This window comes from Equus przewalskii, chromosome 5 (assembly GCF_037783145.1).
Source record: "Equus przewalskii isolate Varuska chromosome 5, EquPr2, whole genome shotgun sequence".
NCBI lineage: Eukaryota > Metazoa > Chordata > Mammalia > Perissodactyla > Equidae > Equus > Equus przewalskii.
In genome coordinates, this window is record NC_091835.1 from 69,465,303 (window position 1) to 69,492,607 (window position 27,305).

General features: G+C 43.8%; 2 protein-coding genes across 18 annotated transcripts in view; both read right to left on the reverse strand.

Moving 5' to 3' along the window:
- Window positions 1-425: 425 nt before the first annotated feature.
- On the reverse strand, window positions 426-15,925 carry CSRNP2 (cysteine and serine rich nuclear protein 2). 8 transcript variants are annotated; one of them, XM_070621337.1, is made up of 7 exons: window positions 15,555-15,876; window positions 14,533-14,686; window positions 10,796-10,921; window positions 10,332-10,568; window positions 8,989-9,248; window positions 5,453-5,749; window positions 426-3,839 (listed from the first exon to the last, which is right to left on the reverse strand). In XM_070621337.1, exons 4-7 carry the CDS (start codon window positions 10,480-10,482, stop codon window positions 2,916-2,918), a joined length of 1,632 nt encoding a protein of 543 aa, XP_070477438.1. In that variant the 5' UTR covers window positions 10,483-10,568; window positions 10,796-10,921; window positions 14,533-14,686; window positions 15,555-15,876; the 3' UTR covers window positions 426-2,915. The 8 variants fall into 8 exon arrangements, with proteins under 8 accessions (XP_070477438.1, XP_070477437.1, XP_070477434.1 ...); XM_070621336.1 differs by lacking the exon at window positions 14,533-14,686 and adding an exon at window positions 14,753-14,927 and having other exon boundaries at window positions 15,446-15,813; XM_070621333.1 differs by lacking the exons at window positions 10,796-10,921; window positions 14,533-14,686 and adding an exon at window positions 14,753-14,927 and having other exon boundaries at window positions 15,555-15,888.
- A 6,293-nt stretch (window positions 15,926-22,218) lies between these two features.
- TFCP2 (transcription factor CP2) overlaps window positions 22,219-27,305 on the reverse strand; it is a 49,105-nt gene continuing 44,018 nt past the window's right edge. For 3 of the 10 annotated variants that reach the window (XM_008512344.2, XM_070621340.1, XM_008512328.2), the window contains 4 exons: window positions 26,861-26,985; window positions 26,089-26,231; window positions 24,262-24,313; window positions 22,219-23,887 (listed from right to left, as the gene is read on the reverse strand). In XM_008512344.2, coding sequence (XP_008510566.1) covers window positions 23,850-23,887; window positions 24,262-24,313; window positions 26,089-26,231; window positions 26,861-26,985 — 358 coding nt within the window. In that variant the 3' untranslated portion in view covers window positions 22,219-23,849. Of the gene's footprint in view, window positions 23,888-24,261; window positions 24,855-26,088; window positions 26,232-26,860; window positions 26,986-27,305 lie in introns of all 10 variants that reach the window. The other 7 variants (XM_008512350.2, XM_070621341.1, XM_008512337.2 and 4 more) reach the window with 3 other exon arrangements.

Sequence of the window (27,305 nt, forward strand, 5' to 3'; positions counted from 1 at the left end):
TAACTAATGGGGAGATTAATTGGTTAGAATAGCACCTTCTGATGGGATGGAAGTTATGAAGGAACTGATTTGAAGTTGATCCTCTTGCTGGATTTTAAGATGGTAGCTAGGAATAGAGAATTTCACACATATATAAAGTAATGGAATTAGAAAATGGGCCCCAAGAGTAGGGACTACAGAAAGGGAAAGTTCCAACAGGGCAGGGTCAAGGCCTGCCTCAGCCGAAGAGGTGCACAAGGGCAAATAGTACACATCAAGCTCTTGAGGCTCCAAAGAGAATGTTCTATTTTCCCACCATAAAACATTGCTGTTGTTAACATTAATCTCTAACTGGCCTAATTAGTTTTATATATAATGCTGGAGAAGCATCCTTTCTCTAACAAGTAACTGAACTGTGGCCTGCCAAGATAAAGAATAACACACCATTCTTTTGAATATTTCTTTAATATTACATTTAAATATTCTCTTTAAATACAGCATTATCACAATGTAAAAGACCTAAAAGGCAAAAAAAAAAAAAATTATTTTCAGAGAACCAGACAAGCTTTGGATTCACATTGAAAATACTACCTGTGTACAGTATGTGAGAAAGGAAATTGGAAAATAGTAAGAGTTGCAATGAGTCATTTCTTTCATCTAGGCCTAGACTGAGTGGGATTGAAGCTCTCTGCTTCTGTGGTCAGAGGCCTCGCTTTTCTAGCAACTGTGAGCTGTAGTTCTGTCCAACTCAGGTAGCACCAGAAACGAGATGGACTAGGTGGTAAAGAAGGCCTTTTGCTTGACAAGACAGTTAATGCTAAATGTTAATATTTAGCATTTAAAAGCTTGGGATCAGTGTGAGTCAGAATCGTAGAAGGGATGGACTTAGATTAGGAAACTAGTTTTTCAGAAAAATCAAATATCTTGGGGGTGGCAATGAGTTTGATAATTAGATTCAAATTCTTGGTTTGATCCCAGAGGCTAATGTGTCTCTTATTGAGCAGCTGGAACCCACTTCCTAGATTAGGCTGGAGCCTTCCTAAGGAGGGAATGTATAGAGCTCACTGCCCCTTCCAAAACAAACTTTCAGAAAGACTCTTCTCCAGAGTCAAATCCCCAGTAAAGCCTCAGTCTTGTATTTGAGGGGACCCATCTAAGGTGGGAGGGTGTAGCTCAGTCTGGGATAGCATCTAGATCTCAGGTACTTAAGACTCTCAACTCTGTTTTTTGAGGCTAGAGGATGGGGAGCGATAAGGACCTATGTACTTAATTAAGAACTCCCCCACAAAAGTAAAACCAAGCAAAAACAGGAACGAACAGGAGAGGCAGAATGGGTTAAAAGATGTACCTGTGTTAAGTACAAGGCCTTTCAGGCTCAGTTTAGGGATTTTATAGGTGAAATGCTGCTGCGACATACAAAAAGGTTGTTTTAAGATACCAGGGCCTTAATATCCCACCAGAAAAGGCTTTATGAGCAAGATAAGTAGGAACAGTTATCTCCCCCTCCAAAAAAGAAGTTTTTCTCTTTGTTCTTTCCCAGTTAGTAAACCATACCAGAAGTGAAGCATGGTACAAAGGATGCTAAAGAAGAGTGTTTTTCTCCTGATACTGCCTCCAATTGAAAACAGAGGCAAATAACTTTGCTAATAAAAAGAATTCAGTGTTCAATGGAGCACATCCTGGAACATAAGCTGGACATAAGAGGAACAGAAATCCCCCCTGATGGAGTGGCTATCCCACTCTGTAGACCTCAAAGGTTATAAGCAGAACTTGAATTCTTTGGAACCTGGGAGTTGTAGCAGCATTTCAGAATTGGTTTGGCTTCCGATTTTTATATATCAAGATGGAGGGTCCAATAAACACCTGCAGTTCTTGGGGGTGAACTGGAATAGTATAAGGACTCTCTAACCCTGTACATCCACAAAGGACCACGAGGGTAGATACAGAAAAAAAGAACAAAAACTAGTTGGTGACATTGAATTGCCACATCCTACTTTCCTTTAAAGCTCAAATCTCCCAAAGGGGGGGAAGAAAAACCTGGGTGAAAAAGCAAGCATGGCACAGATAAAGTCATCTTCTTTCCAGACAGCAGCCCATTCCTGCTGCCTCCTTTGGACACAGTTAATGCTCCACACATGCCTCCTGTGGATGTGTGAGCCCCAGCCTGACGCTGCCTGACACACACACAAGACTCAGGCTCTTGGTACCACACCCCCGGCCAATCTAGCTCTTTTTCTTCAAAGGAAAAAGGATGGAGGGGGAAAAGACAAATAGGCAAGTTTAACTCTAGTACCTAAGAAGATGAGAAAGAAACAATTCAAGTTACAGACCAGGAATCCCCAGTGTGGGGAACAGGTCAGAGAACACCAAAAACATGTCAAATATTAACTTATTTACCAAATAGGGGGCCAGGGAAGGCAGGTTAAATTTTGATAAATCCTCGAGGTTTTGTAATGAAGCAGAGACCCTTCTACCCCTTCCTCTAGGTTCGACCAGGTGACATTTCCAACTGTATTACTATGATCCACCAAAATAGGGTATCAGAACAACCACGGAGAAAAATGAGCCTGTTCCCCGCCTGGAGCGCAGGGAGAGAAGGGCCTTTGCCATGCTGTTCAAATTACTGTGTTCTGGTCCCTATATAAATAGCTGCTTGAATTACCCAGCTTCTCCTGTGAGATCCTAGTTCTTTGTTCCAATGGCCCAGAAAGCTCAGGGCAGCCTCCTGTGCCCCAGGACGCCGGAGCTGGTCTCCTTGGTTCTGTTTACCCTTTAAAAAATACTTGTACAAACAATCCTTTCCCACCCTTTCCCCAAAGACCCCAATAAAATAACATGGGAGCAGCAGCTGCTTCTACAGTTTTGTTTTGAAATGTGTTAGATAAAATAAGGGAATAAATAGAGACTGGGTAAGAGGCAGAACCTCCATCCCCGGGTCACACCGCCAAAGGGAGTTCCAGGGAAGGGTCCTCAGGGCGCTGGTCCTCACTCTGCGGTGAGGTCTTCTCCACCACACAGCCCTCTGCATTGTCCGTGCGGAAGGGGAGGTTTGAGGGGGACCAAGAGGGGCGGAAGTCTTCGTTCTCAGGCTCCTCAGGGTGACAATCTTCGGGCACTAGTGCTTCTAGGGTGGATGTTTTCCCCACCTCTGATTTACAGAGGGCACTTGGGTCTGTGGGGCTACAAGCCACCAGTGAGGTAACGGGGAGAGAGAAGACATTGAGGTCCTTCTCCTTAGGGAAAGAGGGCGGGACTTCTTCTGTACTAGGCTCTCCTTTCACCCCCAGGACTGGCCTCTGCTCCACCTGATAATAGACCAGAGGCCCACTGTTCAAGTAGGATGGGTTGTTCACTGCTGAGGCAGTTGGATGGTCCGAGTTCTCGGCAAAACATAGGACGGAGGAGCCTGGGGGCAGCTGAGCCTGGATGAGAATGGGGGCCGTCAGGCCTGGGCACAGCTCTTCAGGAACAGCCAGGGGCTCCTCCAGGATGCACACACCCAGGCTCTCAATGCTAGAGTCCAGGCTGGCGCTAGAGCCGCTGGAGTCTTCCTCCGCCTTGAGCCGCTCCAGTTCCTCTGCACTCTGCAGGTGCATCACTGCTGTCTCGTTCTCAGCAATGAACTCCTGGAAGTCCTGTGTCTCAGAGCCCTGAGCTCCTGTCAGGCTGCAACTGGCAGCGGGAGAGGGCTCCTCGTCTGGTGCTGGCGGGCGGCTCACCTGCCGCTTGCTCTCTAGCTCCAGCTTCATGATGGTGTGGAGGTAATGAGTCCGGACTCGGATTGGATTAAATTCAATGCGTCCAGCCATGTTCCCACAGCCATCACGGGAACAGCCACATGGAAAGGACATGCGATCCACCTGAGGAGGGGACAAGGAGGTTGAGGCAAGATGAGACCAACAGACTGAACAATGGAGAGAAGAGACTGGCTGGCAAACACAGGCAGCTGGGATTTGAGGTATTCTTATAAGAAGAGAAACAACCGATTCAAAACTTGCAGCGTGAGCTCACAGAGCACTAGAAGGTAGTTATCACACCACTTGTGTTTTGATTCCAACACAGCCGATAATTAGTAGTGTGACCTCAAGAAAGTCATTTATCTCTCTAGGGCTTTGGTTTCCTTTTCTAAACAAAAAGTAGACAAAAATATGTCAAAGGGCCCTTGTAGTTAAAAAGTCCAGAGATGGCTCTCTGAATGCTGACGGTTCTGAGCAGAAGAAATTAATGTGCCTCAGAGATTTTTCCGGAACTTACTTGGTTTATTGAGAAAACAAGAGGCTGGGGCCCAAGCCTACTGCCTTCTGCAGTGACAGGCATGGGAGTGGAAGCAGAAGATCTAGGCAGTCCAAAGCAGTACATTCTAGGGAAACTAAGCAAGAGTATCTTAGTTTGCTAAGGTGCTATAATGAAGGTTCAAATAAAAGAATGGCCAGCTTTTCGCTACCTGCTTCATTTTCCACTGATGACTGACCAGTTTGGTTCTGAAGCAGTTACCAAGATAATTAACTTACAGACCAGGGATATCTGGAAAGAAGATGCTTTCTACCTCTTTATCTCCCTTTTGGATCCCAAAAAGGAAAAAAAACCCCACATACCAAAAATAAAAAATTAAAAACACAAGAAAGCTAGTAAGTATGTACAAATACACAATGTCTTCCTACGGTATCAACATAAAGAACTCCCCAATCCAGGTCTTAGGGATAGTCCAGGTCTTAGGACTGGTCTCAAGTGTGTGTGCAACAGACTGATTCATTATGGGACTTCAGTCTGAAAAGCAGTATTTGGCCAGATCTGCTACAGCTATTTGATACCTACCTAAAAATAAGAAAGAAAAAGTTGGTTAGGAGAAGTTCAACCACAAGGACTCAGCATCCACATCCTCAATATACAGGTTCCAGATAAATGTTTGTTTGGGAGACTACTGCTGTTTTTAGTTGAGCTGTGTCTTCCAAACTGTCCCTTGTCAGAAGGCCAGCTAGGGGATGATGCTTTCTACCTTTTAGGACACTATGGATTTAGGCTCTGCCAGTCCAAGTCTGATCCTGAATTAGAGGATCCCAGAACTATGTTAATTTTTACAAAACTGGAGTGGAGGTACTGTGAAGTACGTGTTTGCAAGATAAAATCTAAAGGCCTACCTCATTTCTCTGCTTCCTTTACCTCAAGAAATCAGTCACTATTCAGGGAACAGCTACTAAATGTTAAACTTACTAACCCCTGTTCCTCCATCTGCTGACAGCTGCTGCTTATCACTTCTGAGGTGTAAAAGAGAAAAGATCATCAGTATCTCCACAGCCTAAGAATCCTGTCATGCTCGTTTTCTTTGCTGGTGGAGGAGGGCTGTGGAAATGGGGAGTGTTTATAGTCACAGGCAATCCACCCGTGGATGGGCAGCCTCCAGGTTCATTGGCACCCAGACCACATCCCCCTGACTCTGGTGTAGATACACCATCTCAGGCCAAGTTGGACTGACCTGGCATTTAATCCCAGCTTGGCTACAGGCACACGCTTCTGGGTCACAATATAGTCGACAGTCACAACCACACTCTTCCCGAGAGAGGCGGATGGCTCGAAGTTCTTGCTTCTCCTCAGCATCGATGCGGTGGACCCCTGACGCCCTCAGCAGGGCCCGGCGCCGCTTAGTGGGCAGAGGCTGCAGGAAGAAGTAATCATCCACCTCCACATTTTCCACATCAATGTCTTCATCTGAAACATCGTCCAGTGTCAGGCCATCGGCCTCCACCGACTCCACTGTCCCATTCTTGGTCAGCTGCCAAGAGACAGGAAAGAAAGCTTAGCTTCTAGAGCATTGTCAGCACGCGCCTCCTCACAGTGCGCACCTAGAGCAGCACTGTCCCACCGGACCATCTGCAGTAAGGGAAATGTCCGTGCTAATGTAGTAACCACTAGCACGTGTGGCTACTGAGCACTGTAAATGTGGCTAGAGCAACCGAGAAACTGAATTTTTAATTTTATTTAATTTTAATTAAGTATAAAGAGCCACATATGGCTAGAGGCTACCACACTGGATAGTGTAGGTCAAGAGAATCTAGAGTAGAAAGACAAGATTTATGCAGCTCTAACACAAGGGACATCACCTTTCTAGATCAAAGTTTCTCAAAACCTCTGTCTCATCTTCTCTCCTAGAGGATAATCCATTCCAACAAATATACCCTCCACTCCCAGCCTTGTGTCCCTTAACTTCAGCTGACATGCCTTCAAACACAGGGAGGAAGGGGTAAGTCAATGGCTGGACGTTCCTTGGCTGTATAGATAACCTTGCAAAACACCATTCCATTTGTACCCAAAGGACCCAAAACCACCTTCTGGGAAGAAGAGTACATGAAAGTGTAGTACAAGGCTCCCAGGTCTTTGTCAATGAGCTGGAATCCCTACGGTGTGAATGATTACCTGGGCTTCGTTTTCTTGGGAGAACAAATAGGAGCAAATTATTAATGGCTATCAAAGAAAGCCCTTGCTTCCAACCCACGGCCAGTAGAAATGTATTCTTTCTCCTTCCCAATCCTTTTTTGACTTGAAAGCAAAGTCATATGTGAGGTAAGGTGCATTATATGATACTGAGTGTAATATCTACAGGCGGAAATCTGGGGTCTCTGGGCCAAGAGGGATAAAGAGCCAAGGAAGGGACTCTTAGTGGGAGGACAGGCTAAAGACAATCTGTGGCTGAATGAGTTTGGAAAACTCACTAGAGAATCCAAGTAAAGAAAACGAGGCCTCATAAGCCCCAGGGCTCTGGAAGCTACCAGCAGGATGAAAGCCAGGCTAGTGGAGGGTTTGGCTTATTTCATCAGCCAGCCCGAGTAATGCTGGTAAAGGAACAACTCCTGGGAGAGAGGTGATGCAATCGGCCTGGGTTCTAAGCTACACACCTGTTTTTTTGTTTGTTCGTTCTGGGGAAGGTGGTAGAGAAATGAGGAGACAAATAAAGTGGTGCTTCTGGGGTTCTCTCGTCTATTATTTCTGTTCCCAGCAGGCCAACTACAAGGGGCCTTTCCACAGACTCTGGGATTGCTCCTGTCTCTTTTATCAGGGTTGGCCTCCTAATCATCATTCCTCCTGCTGTCCTCTCAAAGGAGAGAGATTAGAGATGCAATAGAAAGAAACCCATGGAGCCATGAGGATTTAATGTCTTAGGATAGAGCTGGCATTTCAAGTGAGAAAAAGAATCTCCTAATCACTAAATGGTACTGGGACAACTGGATATTCTTTTGAAAAAAGTTATTAGATTCCCAATTCATACACTTCATAATAATAAGTTCCATATATATAAAAGCCAAAAAAATTTAAAAAGTAATGTAAGTATTAGAAAAATTATAGGTAACTAAAGCTGCAGAGCACCAGCCGCTTTTTTCCCTTTTTTGGTGGCAGCCCAAAAGGAAAACAAATATTAGATGACATACAGGAGATGCCAAATTTTGATTTTGGAGACCAACTGCCTCCCCTATAGAATGCGGAAGACAAGAAAAATTTCTAAGAGTACACTGGACCTGGGAAGGGCAGAGGAAGGCGTTTCTCTTGACCTAGAAAGATTATTAGATGCCACGATTGCGGCTGCTCACCCAAACTGCTAGGAAGTAGGAATCCGCTATCTCAGCCTTGAGTTTGCCTGGCTTTGTCCCCACACCTCCTATATGGGAGGCCGTGGACCAGGATGGTATCCTGTTTTGACAGGCCACTCCTCTACCAGATTTAGGAGAGAGGTTTCTCCTAGGGAAAGAGAAGAAGGCCTTCACTGCAAATGATGAGAATGAGTGTTTATTTGCCCAGCTGTTGCTATAGCAGCAGGAAGGTGATAGGATCAGTGATGGAATTCCTCAGACAGAAGGGAAGCCCGAATGTCATTCTAGTTAGAAAAACAGGTGTAAGGCTTTAGGAGGCGGCTGAGGGAAGTAGACATAGCTCTCAAAGGGAGAAAGGAATGAGATCTAATTAGCCTGCATCCTGGGCCACCAGTTTTCCAACCCTACCGCATTCTGCTGTGTCTCATCAGGATTTCACCCACAACCCTGGAAATCACGCAGCCACCTGTTTTAATATGGGTCAGCTCCGGGCCCACAAGGAACTTGGCCAGGCCTACAGCAGCCTTTTCCAAATCTGGAACTAGGAATTCGGGGGGAAATTTTTGCGGACTGGTGGAAACTATGGCTATGGAGTGCCAAGCAGTGCTAAGCAGAGCAAATGGGTAGCTTATTATAAAGAGCCATCTGAGATGGGTCTTCCAGCCCTGCTCCCCTCCTACACTTGAAGAGCTGATGAGGCATCAGATGGAGGGCAGCCACAGTTATACAATCAAAACAACTATTTGGGAATGCTGTTGTTTACACACAAAAGACTATCACCTAGAGGCAATGGGGGTTATAGAAACAGCAGGATCCTTTCAGAAAATGTAAAAAATCCAAAACCTGTTCTGTGCATCAGGGCAATGGACAGTCTTTTGACAAAAAAACAAACACTGTGCCTCCTCAGATTCAAGGGGTGGCAGACTTGACTGTCTTAAGGAATTCACATTTTAAACTTTTTTTTTTTGGTGAGGAAGATTGGCCCTGAGCTAACGTCTGTGCTATTCTTCCTCTATTTTGTATGTGGGATGCCACCACAGTGTGGCTTGATGAGTGGTGTGTAGGTCCGCACCCAGGATCCAAACCCATGAACCCAGGGCTGCTGAAGCAGAGTGCACGAGTTTAATCACTCTGCCACAGGGCCAGCCCTACACATTTTAAACTTCAAAAAACTTTGGGTTTTTTAGGGGGCAAAGGTAGGGAATTCTAGGGAAGCCATTCTGCTATCTCTGGTAGACTCCCCACCAGAGACAAAAGAATGGTGTCTCAGACTGAGATTTGATTCCATTTCTGAGACTTTTCACAGAAAGATTTGGAATCTCGACATGCCAAGGGCAACAATCAAAAAAAAAAAAAAAATCAGTAGACCTAGATGGTTCCCATTTCATCTTGGCACATGTGAAGCCCCAGACCCCGACCCCTCAGGCACCTTCATCTTCTTGGCATGGAGTTTCTCCTCCTTCAGGTGCTCCCGAAGAATCTCCCGATGATTCACCTCCTGCTCCTGAGCAAACTCACAGAGCGTATAGCTGCGCACAGAGTTGTGGCGCTGGGCCATGCCCAGAGAGCTGCCACCCTGGCTGGGCACACTGGTGAAACCCTGGCGCCGGGCAAAGTAGTATACGGTCACCTGGTCAAAGCGTACATTCTTCCTCCGCAGCTGCTTCTGCCGCTTCAGGATGGAGGTGGCTGAGAAGGGAGCACAGAGCAGTTTTACTAACCCCGAGGTGGCCTGTGTGGAGAACCAGTTCTTGCTCATCCATCTCGGCTCTCAATTCTTCTGCAAAGGTGCTCCCTGTACCTAGGGACCTTTCTAATTTTCAAATCATAAACGCACAGTTGGAAGGGACCTTGAACATCAGCTGGTCCACACCACTGCCTCCAGACTGACTCTACCCAAACAGATGACCAGAAAATCTATTTTTAGACATCAGCTGGGAAGAGGATCTCTAGGTAATCTTTTCAGGATGTAACAATCTATACAGCTTCACTGTCCAATACAGCAGCTACTAGCCACATGTGGCAATTTAAATTTAAGTTAATTAAAATGAAATAAAATTTAAGACTCAGCTCATCAGTTACACTAATCACGTTTCAAGTGCTCAATAGCCACGTACAGCTAATGGCTACCATAGTGGATGGTGCAGACACAGAACATTTCTATCATAGCGGAATAACAGAATCTGTTAGACAGCGTTGTATAGCAGGGGATAGCAAGCTTCTTCTGTAAAGGGCCAGACGGTAAATATTTTAGGCTTTGCAGGCCATAAGGGCTCTGCTGCAGCTACTCAACTCTGCCATTTTAGCATGAAAGCAATCAGACAATGGGTGTGGCTGTGTTCCAATAAACTTTATTTACAAAAACAGGCAGTGAGTCAGATTTGGCCCACAGGAAACCCCTGATCTATAGTATCAGAAGTTCTTTCCAAGAAACCAATTGAGCCATAAGAATTAAGAAATCTGGAGTTGCCCCAGTTGTCCACTAACTCACAAACCATAGCACAAGTAAAAAGTCAGCTAGAATATATCAGACTTAACTCTATGCTATTAGAGCAGTGAGGTCCTCCACAGAGCAAGGGTGAGCCAAGAGGGGGAAAGATTACGATCAAGGTCAAATCCCCAAGCTGAATAGAAGACGCTGTTAGGAGAGCTGCAATGGGCTCTGATGCTCTGTGCGGGGCGGGGGGGGGGGGGGGGGTGTTGGGATGGGGGGTTAGGGGGGCCGGCTATGAGTGTGAGTGAGCGTGGGTGGGGAGGGAGCGGCTCACTCACGTGTGAAGCTGGCAGTTGTGGGAGGATTGAGGCTGTCGCAGCTGTCAGCACTGTCACTGCTGGAGATCTCATCATCTGAGTTGGAAACTGATGAGCCCACATCCACATCATCAAACTTCCTCTTGAGACCCGAGCCCGTGAATGCATCCATTGGTTTCAAAGGGGTTTTCTTGGGGAGCCCACCACGTTGGCCCCAAAGCCCCTGCTCACCACCAATTAGCCAGGTGCATTAGGATTCTGCCCAGGGGAAAAGAGGAATCAGCATTCCTGTCCTCAGAAAGACCCCTCCCAAGTCTTTACCCAAGGCTCTCCAACTGAAGCAAGCGCCTGAGCCAGCACTGACATCCAGTCTCTCGAGACTAGGTCATTTCTCTGCTTATTCTAGCCAACATTCTACTTTTATTTCCCCTCAGCCCCTCCAGGCTCAGTCACTCTTAGAATAATGAGATGAGTAACAGGAGCACCTTCCCAGTGGAGTGAAGGCCTCTGGTTCCAAGCCAGCTGGGCTCTAGCCTTCATTAGCCCCGGGGATAACGGTAGCTGCTCTTCTGATCACACAGGAGAGCTCTCCATGAGGCCAGTAGGAGGGACTGGGGATCAAAGGCAGAATTAGGCTGTGCCTAAACCTAGACTGGATCCAATTATTTTTCCTGGTGAAAATATAGCTTGGCATTTCCCAAAGTGTATATATTAAATAAACTAGTTCCATGGATATTAATAGCTTTTGCATGGAAATAGGACTGCTGTGTCAAAATAGTTTACAAAATGCTTATGGGAGGACCTCTTAGAGGCTTTTAATATGCTAATGAGCATGGTGAAGGATGGGAGAAAACACAGAATACAAGGTTTTACACACCTGATTATGGAACCCTTTGTTTTCCAGAGTACCTTAGGGGGCAAATGACACTTTGGGAAATACTGTTCTAGGCTCTCAATTTCAAAGTACATCGACAGCCAGGGAAAGGCTTTATCCAGATCTTCACAAATGTAAAGTGTCTCAGCAGGCTCCTAAAAAGGTCAGATTAGGTTCTGAAGAAGGGACAGAAGATTAGAACCTACTCTGGCTTCAAAACCCAGAATCTTTCCCCATCTCATACTGCTCCAAAACACAGGGCTCGGCTGGTCTATCCTTAGCCTCTGTGCAAGGAAAACTTAGCTTTACAATCTTTGCCCTCCGTAAAGAGACCGACAAGGGGAAAACAAATAGCAAACGAAGTGACAATTTACTCTGGTTACATCAATATGGTAGGCAGTGTTTTCAACATGCTGCCACACAACCAAGGAGGCTGGGATGGTCCATTTTCCAGGTACACATCTTTCCCCTTCTCCATCTTTGGACCTAAATTCCCAAGGATATGAATCTGCTTGGCAGAAATGCTGTGAGAGCCAGAGCCACATGTGATGATACGAACCTCCCTGCTTTGCCTCAGTAATGCCAGAATCTCCCCAGACTATGATCTCACTAGTTGCTAATTATGCAGCAGGAATAACAACACTGCCCAGAAAGACAGGGCTGCATTACTGCAGAGCAGCTACCAGAATATACTGTGGTGTCAAGAGATGCCGGCTCCAGAGCTTTCTTTCTGGACTGTGTCTCCTGGAAGCACTAGGCCTGCTCTTGGCTCGGTTCTACACAGTCAACCAGACCTAATAAGTACTTTAGAAAGATACTTCCTAATCTATCTCACCAGATCTCATCAAAATTCTGCATTCAAGTCACAAGATGTACTTAGGAAACCTCAGCCATCACAGGTCTCAGACAAGCACATTCCTGAAATAAATTTGGCCAAGGGGGAAAAAAATAATCAAGTGCTTGATAAGAATTGTAATTAAATTTAAAAATGAGCCCAAAGTATCAATTGTGTTCTTCAGGTTACCGAGCTTACCATCAGAGGTCACATTCCTAGGACATGGTAAAAATGAGGAGAGCCAAGGACCTTTTATGGGTTAAGATTTCAGCTGGGTTTAAAGACACCTATTAACTAACAATTTTCTCATTCATTCTATTACTGGGGTGGGAGGGGAACCTATGCAAGTGAGTACTTATGTGGATGGGATTTAAAAAAATAAGAATGTTGACCACTAAATCTCATTTTTCCTCCCCACTTAAAAACCTTATCAACCAGATGAAAACTCAGACTGAGCTGAAAATCTGCTTTCTCAGAAAGGGCGTGAGTCAAGCTTCAGTTTTAACTGAGGCCCAGGTGGCGGTGCTCCCAGGAAAGCGGCTCTCTCCTCAGCCTGGAAGCACTCAGGGCTTCATGATGGGAAGCAAATGTGCACTTCTGTTCTTTCTTCGGGTGTCCCTTTGCTTCTAAGAGTGTGGGTTCCCTTTGAATATTTCTCTTTAAGACCTGCAGGAGGTTGGGTCTGGTCCAAAACCATCTTTATTATCAAGAGTCTCCACTGTCTTAACCCAGTTGCCCTCAGGGCTATCATTTCTCTTTGGGTTACTTTTTGTGCACTCTACTGCAGCAAGGATTGCTGGCTGCTTGTTCCAGGCTCCTTCACCCTTTTTTTCTATGTCTTCCCCACTTGCACTTCTGGAATAGTGGTTTCTGGGCAATGACAGGAGGTAGGTAAGAACGAAAAAAAGATGTGAAACCTAGGAGAAAAAGATTTTCTTTAAAATGCCTGAGAATAGGGGCTGGCCCCGTGGCCGAGTGGTTAAGTCTGTGCGCTCCGCTGCAGGCGGCGCAGTGTTTCGTTGGTTCGAATCCTGGGCACGGACATGGCACTGCTCGTCAAACCACGCTGAGGCAGCATCCCACATGCTACAACTAGAAGGACCCACAACGAAGAATATACAACTATGTACTGGGGGGCTTTGGGGAGAAAAAGGAAAAAATAAAATCTTTAAAAAAAAAAAAATGCCTGAGAATAATCTATGGCTATATGTGTAAATAATGTGCACACTCTCTTAGCTCTCTTCACCCTACCCAGGATCTGTTAACATCACTTTCTCTGACAGTAACTCCATGATCTATTATAAAAACAAAAACGAAAACAAAACCCACAAAAAAACCAAACCATCAATTCTGTCCTGACAACGAATCTAAGTTTAAATTTCAAGCCAGCTCTCCCTGTCCAACTCTCTGGTGTGAACCTGACTCGTTAAAGATGTTCACTGGGCACCAAGAAACCTTCCACCCACTTTCACAGCGGCCCCAAGAGATCTTTCTCTGCAACAGCAACAACTAGAATAGTTCCACACTTTCCAATCTGTCAAACCAACCTCCTTTCAAACCATAATTAGAAACCAGTCATTCCCATCTTACTCAGCTATTCAGTGGCAGAGGATCAATGCCTGTGTTCAAGAGAAATACTTATAAGTTATATTCCCAGCACTTAAACCCTTCCAGCAATAATCGAGGTGAGACTGGCAATACAGGTCATAACTAACAGTTAACTGTCAAAATGACCAACTCAAACAACAAATGCTTTTGGAGAAAATAATGCAAACCTCTATAAAAGCTTTCAAATGCCAGTAAAATGAAAAGTCAGCTGACACTTTCTGGCTACATGCCTTACAGTCTCTTCTCAAGTGTTTCTAGCTGAACATTTCCCAAAGGTATAGGAAACAATTCAGATCCACAGTATATAGAAGATATTAGGCCAACACCAAATAAAATAGATCTACAGCATATGTGTATTTTAGTACTAGATCTAAGCCTTTTCAGGCCTGTGAGAATTCCCTTAACAACCCCAAAACACAAAAAACCAGCATACATGAGACTAGCAAGAGAGGGATGTCCCAATCCCCCAGCCCCAGTTTTGTGGATGCACATTACATTTGCAAATTTTAGGTAATAAAATCCTCTCTCTTAAATGAGTCTAAAAGAATAAGACAAGGTAGATCTCACAGGAGGAAGCTTCTCCACTCAACTGGAACCCAACCTTCTGCTAAAGGTCAAGGGACCAAAATCTCTAGTAAGGTCGTCAGGGCCACCATCTGTAGCTGCATTAGAGGAAGGAAGGCTTGCTGCTAAGTGTTACGATAAACCTGAATAAAATGACCTGTCATTGCTCCTTTTATAATATGTGGTTGATTCTCCAATACTGTGAATTTCATGGATCCATGTGTCCTTGTGATTACCAGGATCGTGAACTTATAAAGTGCTCAAGTGAAAACATCCTGTTTAAGTATTTCAAGGAAGCCCCCCTCCAACCCTCACTCCCTGGTTTTCACCCATTCACTCACACAAGGTTAGAATTTGGCTTTCTGTGTCTAAACTACCGTCATACAGAGGACACAAGATGTTTGTGGGAGAACTGGAACATGATGCTGCAGGAACCATGAACTCTCAAGGATATCCAGTCATTTATAACTCTGGCACACACCAACATCCTCCTGGCTTTGGAGATTTGCAAGATGGAAAGTCAGTAAAGAAAAGGAAAATTTGAATCAACTATGGATTTACCTTGAACTGAAAACAGCAGGACAAGGGGACACTGTGTTTCTCGGGAATAACTTCTAACATTTCATATTGAAGAACGGTTTGTGTGTCACACTGCCCCTCTAAACAACCCTTTAAAAGGATGAATCAAGACCATGGCACTAAAAGGGATGGATGGCAGTCAGCTGCGTGTTTGGGCCTGTGGAAAAAAATCAAGCTAGCAACCAGGGCAAGTGATGCTTTCGTTTTCCCACACAACGTCAGAAAAATGGGAGACATCAGGAACCTGAGCTGAAAGGACATGTCAAGTCACCAGTTCCCCTTAATGGACACCCCCGTTGAACCCATCTCTCTCTGATTCCTGCTAACATTCCCGCTCATTCCAATCGTCTGCAGCCCCTATCCAGCCTTCCCAGCCCTTCCTGCCTGCTACTCACAAATTCCCAACCACTCCTCCCACATTTTCCTCTATTCCTCCTCCCCTTCCTTCACTTCCCTCCATCCTACATCATCTCCACTCCATTCCGAACTCAGCCCTCATCTGCAATCCTGCCGGCTTCCAAGCCGCACATCGGTCTCCCTCGAGCTGCCCCCGCAGTCAGAGCCCGCGTCCTCCGTGCCCCTCGCTCCCACGCCTCTCCCGACTCTCCCTTCCCAGCGGCGCCCTGGCTCCCCGCCCCCCCGACCGCTCCCGTGCGAGCCTCCCTCATTTCTGACCCCTCCATCCGCGCGGCGCAGGGTTGATCGCTCCTCCAGAGCCGCCTGAGGACCGATCCCGAGAAAGGACGAGGCGGCACCCTCCGCCCCACACCCCCAGGCCCATTACCGGCCCCGCCGCAGCTGCCTCCTCCCGTGATGGTCTCTGCCGCCCCCGCTGCCGCCGCCGCCCTAGCCCGGGTGGGAAGGAGGGAGGAGAGAGCGAGTCCCGGGCCCGCGGCGACGGTCGGGGAGTTCCCAGGGCGGCAGGGCGGGGAGGGAGGGCGGGTGGGCAGGTCGGCCGGCAGGAGGCGGAGGGCGGGCGGCTCCGGCAACTTGGGCGCCCCCGGCAGCAGCCACCCAGAACCGCCCCGGCTCCGGCTAACAATAGGATCCGGCCGCAGCGCTCTGGCTCTTATAGGCGCCGGCACGTCCTGCCCGAGCCCGGAGGCAGGCTGGGAAATGGAGTCTGCGTGCGGGCCCCACGCCCAGCGGCATGCCGGGAGTTGGAGGCTGAGACCGGCGCAAAGCCGAAACTCGCCGAAAAGCGGGCTCAGGAGGCGGTGTCTCTGCTGCAGCGGACCCTGGGAAAGCGAGTTTGGCGCCGCTGCAGCCTTTTGAAGAGGAAGAGGGGAGACCCTCAACTACAGATCTTCAATGATTAAACGAATTCTCCTCTAAAGCTCCACCTTTCCTTTCTCCAGGCCACACTCTCATGTCCCCTTATCCTCGCTCGTGGGATCTTAAACAGCATAATTTGCTGCAGCCTGCCCAAGGTGTAGAGAAGAAAATACAAGCAATGTCAATATGTATTGACACGTTGGTTTGTGTTTTCTTTCAAAAATTTTTTTACATGATCTGTGATCTTCACAACTTTGCAACTCACTTGTAAGATGGAGAAAACGAAGACTCAGAATTTATATGTCATTTGCCAAGGACACCCAGCCTTGGTTTCCTATCTCACTCAGAATAGAAGTACACGTCTCTTCCTTGACCTTATAAGGCCCTGTAAGATGTAGGTGTATCCTCTTGCCCCACCAACCCCCGCCCTATCTTGTCATCTTGTTTTTCTTTTCCCCTCCCTTACTCTGCTTTAACTACACTGGCCCTCTGGCCTCCTTGCAGTCCCTTCAACAGGACAATCACGCTCTCATCAGCTAGCCACATACTCCCTCACGTGATATTTGCTCCAATGTCCCCTTATCAGAGACCTTCCCTAACCATATTTCTAAAATGGTGCTTCCCCTTAGTCTCTATCCCCTTGCCTTAATTTCTTCTTAGCATTTACCACCTGACATATATTTATTTGCTTTTCAGTCTTCTCTCACTTTACTAAATTCCATGAGACCAAGGTATGGTTTGTTTACTTATCCTCAGCACTCAGAACAAACCTGGTATTTGACAGTTAGGACTCAGTAAATATTTACTGGATATTTATTGGATGGATGGATGGCAGGGTTTGAACTCAGCTTAGGCTGATTCTAAAGCCTGGTGCACTTTCACTGCAACCAAGAACTATGGAGCCAGATCTACTGGCTACCAAGTCATCTCAGTTTTAGAATTGAGAGCTTGGATGGCTTGGAAAAAATGCTATGAGTCCTAGTCCTTTCCCCTGGGTGACATCGGAGACTCTAAGAGGCTAGAAAACAACACTGCAAAATGAAAAAGCAGCAGATCACAAAAAAGCCATCCTTAGGGTACCATGTACTGTTCATCTCCCTATCTGCTGAAATTTAGGGGTGATATAACGTGATCAAGAGCATGGATCCTGGAGCCAGCTGGACTGAATATAAACCCCAACTCCTCCACTCACCAGTGGTGTGACTCCTTGGCAAGGTGCATAACTTCCCTGTGCCTTAGCTTCCTCATCTATAAAATGGGTATCTCATAGGGTTTTGTGAAGATTAAACAGTTAATATAGTATAAAATGTTTACAACACAGTCAGTGCTATGTAAATGTTCATGATTCTGTTTTCCCTGGACACACACAAGACAAAAAGGAAGAGAAGGCCCCAGACCACTGTAGAATCAGTGGGCTGAGTAATCAAAAGACAGCCTAAGGCCATGTTGGGTAGACTAAAAAAGTATATCATGTGCCTACACATCCAGAGTTTGGGCAGTCATGGAAATTCAGCAGGGTACCATCAGCCTCAATGCCCAGGCTTTGTTGGGTAATGATACCAAACTAGAAGATAGGCAGAACAAAGTTAGCACATCCTTTGAGAAGATAGCAGAATCCAATTTGGCAATAAGCTCTAGATCAGTCGAAAGATCATCTTGACCTCTAACAAACATCATAACTACTTATCATAGAGTCACTTGTTCACCATATTTCATTGTCTTGATAGAATCCCTAGGTAAGTTATGACAATGATGCCAGTTGGTCCATAATAACTGCAATTCTGCCTCCAGTCTAAGCAGGCTCTATGGAGGGCAAATGCGGTAGAAGGTAACGGACGCTCGAGGGCAGTAGAATAGAAACTACAGAGAAAAATGAAAAGAAATGCCGAGAGGAATTAACATGTAAATAATAACATTGGATGTCCAATTCTAAATGCTCCTGCTTTGTTCCAGATCATGCTGCAACATATGCATGGACCAGCTCAGAATACACGAATCACGGATAGGTGGTGTGTTTGGGGGACAAAAAAGTCAAAGCAGAATAGGAAGAAAAGACATACAGTCACGAGCAGCAGGCACAAGTGAAAACCAAGGTCCCATTTCATGTCCTGGGTGGTGTCTACACATCTGTCTGCACTTATGTCTACACGAAGAGTGATCTTGTAGTCAGTAGTATCCTGAATTTATTGAACAACTCAATAAGTGTATTAAGTAAAAAATAACTATTTTATACTCATTATCCTTTTAAATCTCCCCCAAATCCTATGAAGTAAGTATTATCTCCTTTTTATGATGAGAAAGTTGAGGTTTACAGAGATTTTTTTGTCCAAGGTCACATCCAGCAAGAGCAAGATCTGAGATTTGTTTATCTGACACCAAAGTATACACTGTATCAACCACTCTTTACCACCAAAAGATCAACAAGAATACGCCCTCCGTGGGATAATACGTCAGAGGACACTGTGCCGAGCTTCTTAGAGAAAAAGAGTTAAGATAAAACTAAGACATTGTATTTGTTTTTCTGATACAGAACTTGTAGATTAAGCCCTGAAGTTGTATGTTACTTTACTGATTTACATTTAATTACAATCCAGATCTAGAGAGACAGGCACCTCTTTGTGACAAATTCTACACTAACCAAAAGAGATCAGTGTGTGCAAATCTGAGAAAAAGACAGAGCCACAGCAATTGAAAAGCACACACAACGAAGAAGCTGTGTGTTTTATCAAAGAAGGTTTCAAAAAGGACATACACAAATTGATCTATATATGTGCATAATGTACACACATACACACAATTAACAAAGCAAAATAACAGGTCTGAGGGGGTCAAGTGCAGGGGTGAGTTTAGAGAGGGCAAGCTTAATAAGCCTAAAGGAGGTGAGTCAAAGTCTGAAGTAAAGTTCTAGGATGTCTAAGGAAAGATATTAACTAAATCCTTAAATGAAAAATCAGACATTAGAACTCAGAAAGAAAACAGGAATCCGCAGCGATTAAATTGAAGAATGTGTACCTCATGTTATGCAAATATATGAAAACAGAGATTCACATAATAGATAAACTGGTTATTACTCATGTCCCAGAAGATCCCATACAGTACAAAATAGCACAATAATACAATAAATAATAGTATTTTTTAAATAACAAGTTCCCTTATAATTGACTTTAATCCAATTGAAAAATTTAATTTATACACAACTTTTAAATGGCTGAATTTGAGAATGCAAATGCTAGGCTTAGTTGTAGTTTCCAAGGTGACTTGTTGAATAGACCCATGTTCGTAAGGGACAACACAGGAGATCTGCAAGTGAAGAGGAAAGACGGAGAAAGAAAAAGGAGGATGTGGAAACTGATGGAAGTTTAAAGTCGAAGATAAAATACAAGGTCATTAAAGAAACAAGGAGGAGAAATAAAGTATTAACAATATAGAAAAAAACAGGTGCTGAAGGAATTAATCTCAAGTCACACAGGGCATCTTTTCCAGCTCATTCCATTTTGCAGTGGTAGTAAATTCTGCCTCATTTAAGGCTTGGAGTTCGTATAATTAAACGAAAATTTAATCACAAACTAAAAATAAATATTCTAGCAAGACAAGCTTTAGCCCACAACTAAGAAAATAGAGCATTTTTAGAAGCAGAAAGATGCAGGATTACTCTGCACGAATTAGTATATAAATGACACAGCTGGTGGGGCATTTGTGCCAGGCCTGCTGAGACTGGAGTTCTCATAACAGACAGTAGAGGCCATGACAGATCAAATTCCTATAGAGGAGCCATCCATGGTCAAGGAAGCCAATTAACAACTCGGAAAAATGGCAAAATGGCTCATCTTCAGCTCTCCGGTCCCCAAACTATCTGGAATTGTTAGGTACTACCATTAGGAGGGAGCAGCTCAGTCCTGACTTCAAATATTTGTACCCCAAATTTGTGTTACTTTCCAAACCGAATGCTGAAGCTTCATTCAGCCCTTCACAGTAGTTTGCAGGACAGCCCCCATCTCTGCAGCAACCCTGCACAAAAGACTCCCTCAGAATACCTGGGGATACAAAACGTTTTCAGAACACTCCTTCATTAGGCATAAATTAGAAATGGCTAGTTCCATTATGCCAAGCCTTCTTCACTTGCCAGGCTTCCCCATGCTCCTCCAACTCACAGTGGTGAGACGATGCTCTACCCTCACAGCATGCCCAGTCCCTGATAGCGTCTGACTTCCAGGACTCGGCGTGTCTGCCCCCTCATGTGGATTTCACTTCCTCAGGTCTTTCGGGCTCTAGTTGCCTTGTATTTGTTGCACTGTAATCTCTTTCCAGACAATATGACCCTCTCCCTTTCCCCTCCCTTTAAATGGCTTCTTGAATAAATCATTTATGTGAGCAAACATTCTTATTGGGTCGTAATATTGCTCAATCTTATTACTTAATAGCCACATTTCATGTAGTGACTACTACTCAATCCTTAGAGTCCTGTAATGACCTCCCTCCTTTTATTTCCCAATAACTATCAACAATCTTTACACTATCTTTACTCTGCAGATTCTTTTTCGTTTTCTTTCGGTGAGGAAGATTGGCCCTGAGCTAACATATGTTGCCAATCTTCCTCTTTTTGCTTGAGGAAGATTGTCGCTGAGCTAACATCCATGCCAGTCTTCCTCTATTTTGTATGTGGGACGGCACCACAGCATGGCTTGAGGAGTAGTGTGTAGGTCTACGCCTGGATCTGAACCCACAAACCCTGGGCCACCAAAATGGAGTATGCCAACTTAATCACTATGCCACCGGGCTGGCCCCTGCAGATTCTTCTACATGGAACCTATTATATTCCAAGGGAACAGTACAGACAATACTAAGTCAAATAGGATGCTACTCCACTTCTCAGGAGGGCCTAAGATCTAACTATTCTCCTCATATACTCTCAGTCAAATGGAAACCTTAGACCATCTACTACATTTTAAATATCAATTATCACATTGTTAAGAAGGTAAAACCCAGCAGATTTTACTTCTAGGAATATATCTTAGAGATACATGCAAAAAACTTATGAAGATACATGCTCAAATGGACTTAACCTAAATAGCATCCATAGAGAATGGCCCTTTTTAAAAAAACAATGATGTAGAACTATAAATTCTAATATAGGAAGATGTTCAAGATATGTTAAATACAGAAAGCAAATTGCAGATCATTAGTATTACAAGAGCCCAGCTGTGTGTGTGCGTGAGCGAGAGAGAGAGAGATGGTGGGAGAAACTTTTTTGCAATGATTACCTCTACAGAGTGGGACCAGGAGGTAAACAGAAAAAGTTATACCTTTCTTTACTGTTTGAATTTATCACTTTGTGTATTACTTTCATAATGAAAAAGCTAGTTTAGGGCCATCCCCAACGGCCTAGTAGTTCAGTTCAGCATGCTCCACTTCGGCAGCCCAGGTTCAGTTCCCAGGCGCAGACCTACACTGCTCATCTGTCAGTGGCCATGCTGTGGCAGCAGCTCACATACAGAAAGAGGAAGATTGGCAACAGATGTTAGCTCAGGGCGAATCTTCCTCAGCAAAAGGAAGTTAGTTTAAAATCTTCATTTAATTGAAAGGATCAACAGTGAACAGATGCAATTTTTTAAAACAAGTTGAATAATCACAACGTTCTATCACTATACCAGTTCTTACCAATTACATAGCATTAGCACTATAAATACTTTTTGGAGCCAAAGAAAGCCTGAAAGATTTTCTGGTTAATTTAAGGATCTGTGATCACACATTTGTATAAACTAATTTCTATAAACTTGAAGACTACCCTAAAAAACACCCCTAACTCCAAGTGAAAATTAGTAAGTGTACATTTATGGTAAATATATTAATAGAATTCTATTTGTATCATTTGCAATAAACAAGAGTCACAGATTCAGATTTAGAAGGGACCTTAAAAGTCATCTAGTCCCACCCTCCTAGCCTAACAGACAGAATAGGAAAAAAAAAAAAAAAGCAGCAACCTACTGAGGAGAGAGCCCACTTCTCTGAAGCTAAGAACCAATCACAGGAACTTAACACAACTGGAAATGTCCCCCCAAAAGAGGACATCTCATAGTCATTCACTAAAAAATTATTTTGGCCTAATATGCCAAGTTTTAAACAAGTCATTTGACTTAATTTTCCAGTTTCAAACCAAAAGAAATCAGACCATGTTGCAGGTTGATTTTAATGAACAAAAATCTCTGTATAAAAACATTTAAACTTTATCAAATGCTTTAAAAACACACACACACAGATCCAAATCCAATACAGAATCTTTTTCACCGCAACATAATGTGTAAAGGGATTTCTGGATAAAACCTTACAAACGAAAACAGAAGACCCATAGTTTTACACACATACACACAGGCCCACAATCATTCTTTAAGAAAGAACAAAAATTCATGGTAAGAATGTGAATGGGATCGGAATGAATTTCTTGTAAAGCTTATATAAAAGAACACTACGTGAGTAAAAGAAGTTCCTATACCAAGAGAAGATGCAGAGAGGGGAAAGAGGAAGCAGGAGTCAGCCTAACTCATTAATAAAGTTTGAGGTGGAGATTCAAGAATAGTGAATTTGCAGGGGCCGGCCCCATAGCCGAGTGGTTGAGTTCAAGTGTTCCGCTTCAGGGCCCAGGGTTTTGCCAGTTCAAATCCTGGGCGTGGAGATGGCACCGCTCATCAAGCCACGCTGAGGCGGCATCCCACATGCCACAACTAGAAGGACCCACAACTAAAAATACACAACTACGTACTGGGGGGCTTTGGGAGAAAAAGGAAAAATTTAAAAATCTTAAAAAAAAGAATAGTGAATTTGGGGAGTTAGAGATAATCCCTAGTTTTCACCACCTCCAATCCTGTGAACCTGATAATGATGCGTTTGTAGGTCTTGATTTGCTCACCATTACTGAGATGTGGTCCGTCCCTTTCAGTGGTTGATGGTTCAGTTCTCACTCAGTGTTATTTCCTACTCACCAGGAGAGCCACAGTGAGAAACGATGGCAAGGGGGGCAGTAACAGGTGGCGGTTAAAAGCCAGGCTGCCTGGGTTTGGATTTCAGTGTTACTACCTGTGAGCTGTCTGTTAGTTAGCAAGCTACTTAGCCACCGTACGTCTCCATTCCTCATCTTCAATTAGGGATCATTATTACCTACTGCAGATAGGATTATTTAGAGGATTTAAACAAGATAATCCATTTAAAGAATTTATCACACTGCCTGATACAAGTAAATGTTCAATAAATAAATGTTAGCTAAAATTACTATTAGTCATAATAGTACAAGAGAACCAAAAGAAAAATTCTATTCTATCTCTGTATTTCTCCTCTTTGATGAGGTTTTCAGGGGGCAGTTGTGGCAAAAAGCCAGTATGTTTGATGCAAAAAAGACTGAGGATCTAGTCTGATGAATATAGATGTTCACTTTTATATTAGAAAAAAATTACATGGCTCCATATCACAAAATTTAACATCTTTCCATTAAACATCACACAATTCTCATCATCATTATGCCCTACACATACCCTAAATGATGTGTAGTTTCTGTTGCTATTCAACAACAGGGTCTAAAATGTTAACTAAGAAACTGCTGCAGAAATGCACGTCGGGCAGTAATCTACGTCTGCCAGAAGAGCCCAGGCCAACACAGACAGCTGGGATTCCGCCTCCGTGGCCTGGACCCCTCCACACGCAGTCAGGGGTCTGGTCCTGGCAAACCTTCAAATCTCCGTTCAAGACCCCCTTCAAGAGGGGGTTTCCGAGAGGCGAAGGAAGCAGCAGCAACGCAGGATGGAAAGCCCCACACCTACTTCAGTATGATATGATAGCTATCATTGGTTTCTGCTGTAAAAAAAAAAAGAGAATAATTTTTAGTCACATCTAAAATACAGTAGGAGGGAAAAAAATATGATACGGTTCTTTTGAGGAGGAAAAAAAAACAGAGAAGGACAAAGGGCAGTATACTTGTTAATTATCACAGAATACTTTTAATAAATATGCATTATGAAACAACATGCCTCAGTTTCTTCATCTGTCCACAGAAGGGGGAAGAGAACGGCTGAGTCATCACTTACACTGTCTGATAATCACTTGTATGTCAATAATAGTGTCACTTTACCTCAAATATGGTGGTTGATACTTTCACTCTCTCCTCAAAGAAGTATGAAAAAAGCGCTTAAACTCCTTAGAGAGAAGCGTTTGTCTTATTATTTTATTACCTTTCATTGTGTCCAGAATAAAACAGGCTTCTTCCTGAAAGTTCTGTATCATCTGAAAAAGCAAGAAAATTTGCTGATTATTAAACACTTTGATTTGCTGCATGTATGTTGACTATGTGGCTTTTTATTCTGTTAGATTTAAGTGAAAAATAATCCTTTGTTTTGTTATCTCCCCTGTTTAGTTTTTAAGTTTTAAAAGCTAAGCAGTCTAAAACAGTGATCTTAAAATGATAGTATGCATTTTCCTGGGTTAACTCCAAGACTTTCTAAGGGGTACACAGACACAGGTAGGCACACATGGGAGAAATAACTTCTAGGTCTTCAACTCCCATATGTATTCTTTCCTAAAACTGCCTGACAACCTCTCCAGTTTTCCTTTCCCACTTTCCCTCCTCAAACTCCTTTTTCCCATTTTATAAGATAAAGGCATGAGTTTCACCCTCCTGGAATGCTACCAAGATGCACTGGCCAGAGTATAAAGCCCCAGGATGCCAAAGTGTCACTCAAATGTGAACTCGAATGACTGGGTAACCGGCTCTTGTGTGAGTCACATGGGTTCCAATTCTTTCCTTTCGCCAGAATTGAAGAGTGACCTAATCACAAAATGTCAAATGACAGATGATTCAAAATAATGGTTTATAACATCACTATGTAATTTTTGGCACATAACTCAGAAGTTCAAAAGAAACCCAGTGATCCTGTTATCACAAAACTCCACCCATTCCTGTCTATTAAGTTACGTGAATAAGGTTCCATAACACTTATATCTGGGGGAAAAAAGCAGGATGGAATTGATGCTGAACTCTATTTCATTCTAGCAGTCAATAGGCAGTATTTATCAATAGATGAATTAATCGTGCACAGGGGTGAGGGTAGGGAACTGAAAAATCCCGTCCATCTCATTAATAGATGCACTTCTAATAAGGTTTTTTTTTTGGCAGGGAAAGATTCACCCTGAACTAACATCTGCTGCCAATCTTCCTCCTTTTTTTTTTTTTTCCTCCCCAAAGCCCCAGTGCATGGTTGTGTATCCTAGTTGTAAGTCCTTCTAGTTCTTCTATGTGAGCCACCGCCACGGCATGGCAATTGACAGACAAGTGGTATGGTTCTGCATCCGGGAAATGAACCCGGGCCTCTGAAGGGGAGAGAGTGCCCAACTTTAACCACTACACCATCAGAGCTGGCTCAAATATTAAGTTTTTTTCTTAATTTTTAATAGTTACTTAACAAAATGTAATACATTTATTTGTTGTTTTAATTGATTGTATAATTATAATAATTCTATTCAGAAGAAATAATTTTTTACTTTTTATTGAAACAAATTTTTTTGTTGAAACACATTTTGTTTCAAAGAAATATGCTAGGGTAATTAATAAAACATGTTTAAACATAAAAATAGGTTATGGTAAGATAAAATTCTATGGGGGAAATGAATGGAAATATGAGTTCAAGGAAACAAAGAAATGATAAAATTCTTTACATTCTTCATGTATTTTTTTAAACAGATGATGGTATTAAATCACTCTTCTATTTAGGTTACGTGTAACACAGTTAGAATAGCGAAGTACCCATTTCATTTTTAAATGTCATATGCCCAGAAACGTGGTTTGCAACTATTTAAACTTAAAAAATTTTAAGTCAACCTAATAATGTGCAAGTGGATACATGGTTTTTAAGAATTATTTTAGGAAGCAAGGAAACAAAAACATTTGAAAACCTCTGGTCTAGAAAATAGAGCACTCTGCCCCAGTAGAACTGCTCTTGCTCCTGTCACATGCCCTGACACATTCACTGTCGTCTGGTCATTCAGCTGTACTGAAAATCTACCTCATCACTAATGAGCACGTGGATTCCTGTTGGCCCCTGCTTGTAGATCTGGCTGATCTGGCGAGGGGAAATGCTGAAAAGCTGAGCAATTTTTTCTGTCAGTTCCACAGCTGTCAGTTCTTCAAGATAGATGGCATGGTACACTGCAAAAGGGAGAGAGCAACGGCGTCAGTACAAAGTTTCTCTGCTCTTAAAGGTAATCTGATCACTAGGAATGCTCACATTTCTCGACTCAGTTAGACTGCCTGAGTTCAAATCCTGGCTCAGCCACTTACTAGCTGTGTGACCTGGGGCTAGTTATTTAACATCCCTAAGCCTCATTTTCCTCATCTAAATGTTAGCAATGACAATAACATCTGCAAAGAGGAGATACTTGTTGTAAAAATTAAAGGATACAGGGCCAGGCCCAGGGACCTAGTGGTTAAGTTCAGCATGCTTGGCTTTGGCAGCCCCGGTTAGGTTCCCAGGCACAGACCTACACCACTTGTCTGTCAGTGGCCATGCTGTGGCGGCTGCTCACATACAAAAAGAGGAAGATTGGCAGCAGATGTTAGCTCAGGGCCAATCTTCCTCAGGGAAAAAAAAAAGTGAAAGCACACAAAAGTGCTGAACCTCGGGCCTGGCATGTATTAGGAACTCAATAAACACTAGCAATTGCCATTATTTCTAGCAAATGCTGAATCTGCTGTTTGATAAATTCCCATCACACATGCTCCTAAGTCATCTCTTCACCTTTCTCCACATCTGTCCTGGCCAGTCCAGAAAGACCTACCGAAGAAAGAACCATTTGAGTCTCCATCCTCATGCTTCTGCTGCTGTTGCTGCTGCTGTTGCTGCTGCTCCCTCAACTGCAAGGATTCCTGACAAACATAAATGGTTAGCCTTGGGCGCACCATCCTAAGGAGGAAAAAAAAGAGTGTTAGCTTTACGTTTTTCATGTAAGCAAATTTTAAGGGAGAACTGGTGAGTCTACATTAATACTATGGAGCAGGGGGCCAGCCCCGTAGCCAAGTGGTTAAGCTGACGCACTCCGCTACAGTGGCCCAGGGTTTTACTGGTTCAGATCCTGGGCGCAGACCTAGCGCTGCTCAAGCCATGCTGACATGGCATCCCACATAGCAGAACTAGAAGGACCTACAACTAGAATATACAACTATGTACTGGGGGGCTTTGGGGAGAAGAAAAAAAAGAGGAAGATTGGCAACAGATGTTAGCTC